This window comes from Branchiostoma floridae, chromosome 11, assembly GCF_000003815.2.
Source record: "Branchiostoma floridae strain S238N-H82 chromosome 11, Bfl_VNyyK, whole genome shotgun sequence".
Lineage (NCBI taxonomy): Eukaryota > Metazoa > Chordata > Leptocardii > Amphioxiformes > Branchiostomatidae > Branchiostoma > Branchiostoma floridae.
The window spans coordinates 7,215,940-7,222,813 of NC_049989.1; the positions used below are offsets into that span (position 1 = coordinate 7,215,940).

The window sequence follows — 6,874 nt, forward strand, 5'->3', positions numbered from 1 at the left end:
CACAAATTACCCTGCAGTCTGTCATTGAATCGATAGGCGGCGCCTTTGCTACGTAAAGTTGACCCGGAAGCAGATTGGACCACGTTGGTAGCACAACATTTCATACATTTTGGTCAACTTTTGACCTACAATCTTGAATTTTTCTTCGTTTGGAAATACACATTGAACTCTCACGTGGACCCCGTAAATTCCTTGGACTACAAGAACATATTCACTAGCCTGATTTGACTCACGATTTTGTTTGAAATTATGTCTGCGTGCGTGAACTTCGTCAGGAGCTCGTTTTTGCGACCCGCATGTCCTTCATCACTTGCTGTCCGATCGGCGACGGTTTTTCGACAAGTTCTGAGTTCTGACGGGTTACAGAGTTCTCAGCATCATTGCTCCACATTAAGACCAACTGCAGGTAAGCATTTATTAAGAATACTTTATTGACAGGAGAAAAATGTTCATGGTATTCTAGATGAGCGAGGCTATTGACACACCCAGTGTGTCAATAGCCTAACAGGCTATTGACACACTGAGTGTGTCGATAGCCTGTTTAGGCTATTGGCACACTCGCCCGTCGTGGTGAAGCGCTCTATCGGCCGATTCCAAGGGGAATCCGGTGGCCCCACCTCGTTTGCTGGCAGAATCGTGTGCCTCAGTAGTTAAGACACGTTGTACGCTAGGTAGAGCTCTTGATGAGAACTAAAACCAGGAAATTTTTGGATGAAAACTTAAGCAGAATGCGACCCCGGCCGACCTAGCCGGCGGATGTCGCTCAGTGAGGTCAAGGGTCGTTTCCGTCAGCGAAATTCCCTACGATTGCTCTATTAGCAATCCTACCATGAGTGTGTCGATAGCCTGTTAGGCTATTGACACACCCAGTGATAGAAACCACTAAAATGAGGAAATCTTACGATTATATTTGACAATCAACACTCTGAAAAATACAAATGGCATCCTGTGTCCATTATCAACCCAAAATACGATCTTTTTCACGTGTTTACGGCACAATTTTAAACATCGGAATCTGCTATCATATAGGGTGCTTAAAAGCTTTACTGTCACCGCATGTGATCATGGCAGCCATGTTGGATCGGTTAGGAACACGTTTTCAGCTGTGTTTACCGCGACGAATTCCTGCCGTATTGGAGAATTTGCGGCCTCAAAACTTATATCACTAAGGAAGCGAAGTTATAGTTGTTGTTTTACCTCCATTATTTTTAATGTGAAAGAAATATTCTTCCGAGTCGCTGCCGATAGCGCCGGAACCACACGGCCACATGTTTTGTGGTCAGTGTTATTTTTGGTTTATATTGTTAACAGAAACTTTAAGTTTATATATAAAATATTCTTATATCAAATGGATGTTTAAAAAGGGACAAGAAAAATTGAAAAAAAAAAAATTAAAAAAACTCCGGCGCGGACTCGAACCGGGTCGGAGCTGGTATCATGAATTCCCGGGTCAACGCTCTATCCATTACGCTATGTCATACATACACGATGAAGTCTGTATTATTAGGTATCCAGATGTAGGGCATAACTTGAATACGTCCGTTCATTCCAAGATTCAAAGATTCCAATGTCTAATCTTCCGAACAATGTCTAATCAACTGTTGCTTGTGTAAAATATTGCCGGAAAGGCATGTTACAAGCTCTGATTGGCTGACTGGCATCTCGGTGTGTCAATAGCCTGTTTGGCTATGGGCACACTGAGTGTGTCAATAGCCACAGCGATTCTAGAAATAACACCTTTTGATTTTGTGGGGAGGGGGGCGTCCACAACAGAACGCTGATACAGATTTATAATTTGAGAGATGACTGTCGTTTGACCTAATGTACATATTATAGTTTTACATTCAGGAAAATATTTTCCGTGCAGCTGGACTTTTGTGCACAGAATATTTTGATCTCTATTGGAGTTTTTCATTTTTATAGTAATTGCACTGCATGATGCAGGCTCCTGGCTGTAGTAAATTATTATCATTACATAAAATGTGTAACGTGACATGTTTCCATACCCACATTTTGTCGTCAAATGTTTAAGCCACTGCAGTGAGATCACTAGCAACCCAGACCCCAGACCATGGAGTACCAGACACGGAGGATAATGACATCATCAATCCAAACTTCATCAACCGCAACCCTCGCAACCTGGAGCGGATGGGCCTGGGGAGGAAGGAGCGGGGATGGAAGACAACCTGGCCCAAAAAGGAGTGCTGGCATAGGTACGTGATTGTGACATGTCTCTGTAATTATACAGTACTTTCTATCCAGCCTACTAGACCACGAATACGGTCAAAACTAACCAAGGTACATGTAGTTGTAGACAGGATTATTAACTAGAAAGGCCGCATTTTCAAAGGAAATGCAGGATGTTTCTGAAGGAAATAGACAAGAAAAATCGTTAGAAAAGGAGTATAATATTATAAAAAGCCAAACGTGATCATGAAAATGTTGGATAACGGTAAGGTAATGGAAGGTGCTGTAACTTATATGTCTTAAAAGAAAAAATAAGAATAGATTTTAAAAAATGTCTGAGGGTGGACACCAACCTCCGTCCTTCTGTGCACGTAGACGGTAGCTTTGCCGGCTGAGCTACTTGAACCAGCATTACATAATGGCAATTTTTTTTTTTTTTTAGCCTACGTCACGGTAACCATCCTGAGTATTGATTGGCTGAAATGGGAGAAACAAAAAGAACACAGGCTAGTAGGCCAGTAAAAACAATACTGCCAAGTGTCTCAATGTAAAAAGTAAACTGACAGCCAAACAGTGGCATTAGCCAGGTTGTCAACATGTAGAGGTGGCCACTTTGCACAGGTTTAACTGACACTTGTTCCTGTAAAAGTTGATGATCTCAACCCTAATTTTGTAGAAAACAGACTTTAAGGGAATAATTGTTTTTTTATTTCTCAAAGGTGTCATTTTGTGAAGAGTAAACGTTACGTGACTGGGTATGTTCAGCACCACAACGGACACATTGTTGCATCTGCCTCATCCTTTGAGTGGCCAATAAGGAAACACCTCTACAGCACCAGGTAAGTTTCCTATAGCTTACCATGGGAATGATTTTGCTTTCATGTTCCACCAAGTTGTGGAGTGAGAGGGGCACACACCCTCAGAGTTAGTGACCATCTCTTTCAGAAAATGCCTTGAAGCAACAACAAAAGCTGTGTATGGGAATGAAGGATATCCCTCCAGCTATAACTTATGAGAACAACTGAGTTCCAGTTTCTTCATTTTCTTCAAACTCTCCAGTTGTAGTAAATCTTTTTTTTGGCATAGCAACATATTTTTGGCATAGCAACATGGTCCACAGAATGCTTAGACAGTGAATCTGTGCCAAAGGATGCAGATTACTTTCCGCATGGAAGATTACCCGGAAAACTCGGGCTCAAAATCAATTTTTACCCAAAACACATCACATCTGTCTCTTTTCCGCCACATTACTGTCTATCCTGTAATGTACTCTCATGTCCCTAATAAACGTACCGGGACGTTTATTTTTTTCAGCCTCACAATCCACCCGGTACGTTCTTATTTTGGACGGTACGTTTATTTTTTTTCTGAAATTGGGGCTTTGCTTAGCCAGGACCCTCAAAGAATTGAATTTTGGGGGTTTTCTGCCCATATTTCCGCGGTATTTATGCTCAAAATTCCCTATTTTTCGGGCGAAACGGCGCGGATTTCCATGAGCGTGTACGTACGCGGTACTCTTTCGGTGATTTCGGTCGATCTCGCTATGACGCTACGAAGTATTATGTTGTTCTTGGGGGGAAAATAAAACACCACACTGACGTTTTGAAATACAATTTTTACATAAATAACTTTTAGTTTTAATTTAGTAGTAGTTTACAGTCTCTGTTTACATCGTAAACCAGCACCTTGCACGAGGAATTTCCCGCCGGTCTTGTGGTTCCATGCGCTTTCGGCAGCGAGGCGGAAGAGTGATTCGTTCACATACTATACTGGACGTAAAAATAACAACTATAACTTCGTTTCCCTTGTGATATGAGTTTTGACGCCGCAAATTCTCCCAAACGACAGGAATTCGTCGGTAAAAACAGCAAGTTCATAATCATTTCTAAGCATCAAACCGCCACAACTTTCCTTTGTAGATGCATGTGCCATTATGCCGAGATGGTCACGTCGAAATAAAACTTTCTTAACATAGGCTTATTTCTTTGACAAAAATCAACCTTAGTCTACTTTTCACATAAATAACTTTTAGTTAATAGATTTTAATCGTTTTATACCGTAATCACTGTATTTTATGCTATACATCAGAAATCTTGTTGCGATATTTTACCTTCGTAAAAGTGGAGTCGTCCACTGACCCCTAGTGACCTTGTTTACAGCTGCAGCGACGCCATGATGGAGAAAAACCGAAAGACGGAGATGATTTTTGGCCCGCGGAATACGAAAATTGGGACAGCTTACATGCATTTCAAGAACCTAAAACATCAGATACATGAACGGACGGTCTTTTTGTAAAATCTGCCCATATAGCCTTCCAGTCTGCACAGAAATGACGATGTAGAGAAGGGTAGAAGTGCAAAGAGTCTGAGATGAGAAAAAAACGCCACGTGAATTCAACAACACTTCGCATAAAATCACATAATTTTGTATAATGTTTTCTTTATTCAATTGGTCTCCTTCATAAAGAGTCCAAGTTGAACCGACATCTTGCTGATGTAGTACAGAAAAAAAAAACATTATCCCCTCGTGGATAATTTACTATTTAGCGCAGCGTAATGCGGCCGGCCACGCGTCCGTGACGGCAGTGTTGGCATAGCGGCCGGACTGAAAATCGTCTGGCCGCGACCGCATTCGACAGGTGACCGCTATAGACTAATTTCTTAATGCTTAGGTCAACGGGAAAAATCCAAGGGACCGACGAAAACCGACCGCATGGCCAGTTACGTGGCCCCTCAGTTACGTGGCCCCTATACTCAGGTGACCCTAAGGCAGGTTTCACTGCGAATTTCAACTTACCTTTTATTAAAAAATTGAGAAAACATCATGATTCGAACAAGATATCTATAGTTCTTCAGCTCATCATTTATAGAACTATATATATTAAACTGATGTGGTTCTTAGGCATAAATGAATAAAAAGACCTACCTGCTTATCATCTCCTTTTCTTTGGACAGAAGTAGCATGTTCACAGTTAATACATGTCAATTTGGTAATTTTCCGGGGGGTATGTTTATTCCGGGGGGTATGTTTATTAGATATTGACGATTTGTCCGGGGGGTATGTTTATTCCGGAAGGTATGTTTATTAGGGACATGAGAGTATTATAACTTAAGCCTAGATCCTCAAAACCCTTTCTACACCTTTATTGCCATGCACTTTGAACCCTGCCATTGAAGAATTGGAATGTGCACCCTTAAATATATCAGGATAGCCTCAATCTGTAGCTTCTTCTTTGACTTTTCTAGTAAATTTAGTATCCCAGCCTTTGTCTACTTGAATATCAAAGGTGTTCCAGTGCTGAAATCTTGTTTCAGTGACGTTTCTGCAGCGGAGAACATCGGCCATGTCCTGGCGCAGCGGTGTCTGGAGGCAGGGATCCACTTCATGGAGTTTGACGATGTTCCTCACAAGTTAGAGTCTGAAACGGTGAGGGGGCCATCTTGTACAGTTTTGTAGCACTTTATGCTGCATAGATCAGTCTAATGACAATTCAATGATTTAAAACACTTAGGTTGTTAATTCTCAGACTTAATAGTCTGATCAGAATATCTGTCTCTTAATACATGTGATTCAATGAACAGATTTCTGTGAAATTTTCCTCTTGTCAGAATGTCTTAAGTGGGTTTATTCACTTTCTTACTCCTTAAGAGCATAATGTATTGCACTGCACTATTCGCTTTTGAATCTTGATGTCCTTTCCTAAGAGTTATTCCTTTATTCCATGGTGTATTTATTCTCCCGTGATTCTTCCAAGCTTCATATGTCAATACTAACTCAGGTGTTCAAAGTTAATTGTTAATACCCCCGGTGTTAATACACTGTTTTTTTACCCCACAGGTACAGAGATTCCAACAGGCCATGGTAGATGGAGGAATAAATCTGTCAGAGCCAAGAAGAATTTACGAACACAAACATCTGTTCAAGGAAACAGATTACGATGCAGAAGATTATAACATGAAGGAAGCAGAGATTGAACAATAGAGCAATCTATAGATCTGTTACTAACGACAATAGATGTAGACAACAACATTTTTGATAAACATGAAAGATGCTTGTAGAAATCAGCAACAAATTTAAAAACTGGATGGTATAAATGATACATGACACGTATGACTATGAAAATCTAAGAGTGTTCAAGAATGTACGTGTATTGCCAAGAATAAAACTGGATGTATTACAACCAGTATATCAAGTTTGTTTCCTATTGCCGTTAACATTAATCCATTAAAAATAAGGCATCTGACTTCTCAGTTATTCAAGAGGATAATTTATTCTATTTATAGACTCTAAAGCTTAAAAATGTTTGGTTTCTGAAAAACTATCACTTTCACAGCTTTCAGGCTTCTTGCATCTGGTAGCTAGGGAAGACAGGGAATGTCTGTGTACATGTATGTCTTGCTCAAACCTTTTAACAGCCTTTTCCACTGTTGGTGTTAAGACTTGCTTGAGCCTTGAATACAAGGGGGAGTTAAGATTGATGAGTTCAGGCATTGATGTCCTTCTTGCTTCGTGCATCACTGTTCTTTCGAGGATACAACAGGTAACACAGCTTTCATTAGGTAGGAGAATACTTGTAGGGTATGGTGATGTAGTGTTTCAGGATCCCCATTGTGGATCACAAGGTTGTGGGTTCAAATCCCAGCCTAGCCATCAGAGTTCTGCACCCTTGTAGCAGAACCACATTGAG

The 6,874-nt window shown here is 40.7% G+C and overlaps 1 protein-coding gene across 1 annotated transcript; it reads left to right on the top strand.

Annotated features, from left to right (window-relative positions):
• The first annotated feature begins 125 nt into the window (after window positions 1-125).
• On the top strand, window positions 126-6,365 carry LOC118425506 (39S ribosomal protein L18, mitochondrial-like). The gene is made up of 5 exons (XM_035834378.1): window positions 126-406; window positions 2,033-2,213; window positions 2,907-3,026; window positions 5,502-5,613; window positions 6,025-6,365. The coding sequence occupies exons 1-5, from the start codon at window positions 250-252 to the stop codon at window positions 6,166-6,168; spliced, it is 714 nt and encodes a 237-aa protein (XP_035690271.1). The 5' UTR covers window positions 126-249; the 3' UTR covers window positions 6,169-6,365.
• The last annotated feature ends 509 nt before the right edge of the window (window positions 6,366-6,874 follow it).

Bases quoted from the DNA above. Each gene is read 5' to 3' on its own strand.
- LOC118425506 (XM_035834378.1), top strand. From the start codon at position 250: ATGTCTGCGTGCGTGAACTTCGTCAGGAGCTCGTTTTTGCGACCCGCA. The intron at 407-2,032 runs GTAAGCATTTAT...CAAATGTTTAAG, and splicing joins CACATTAAGACCAACTGCAG to CCACTGCAGTGAGATCACTA. The intron at 3,027-5,501 runs GTAAGTTTCCTA...ATCTTGTTTCAG, and splicing joins AAACACCTCTACAGCACCAG to TGACGTTTCTGCAGCGGAGA.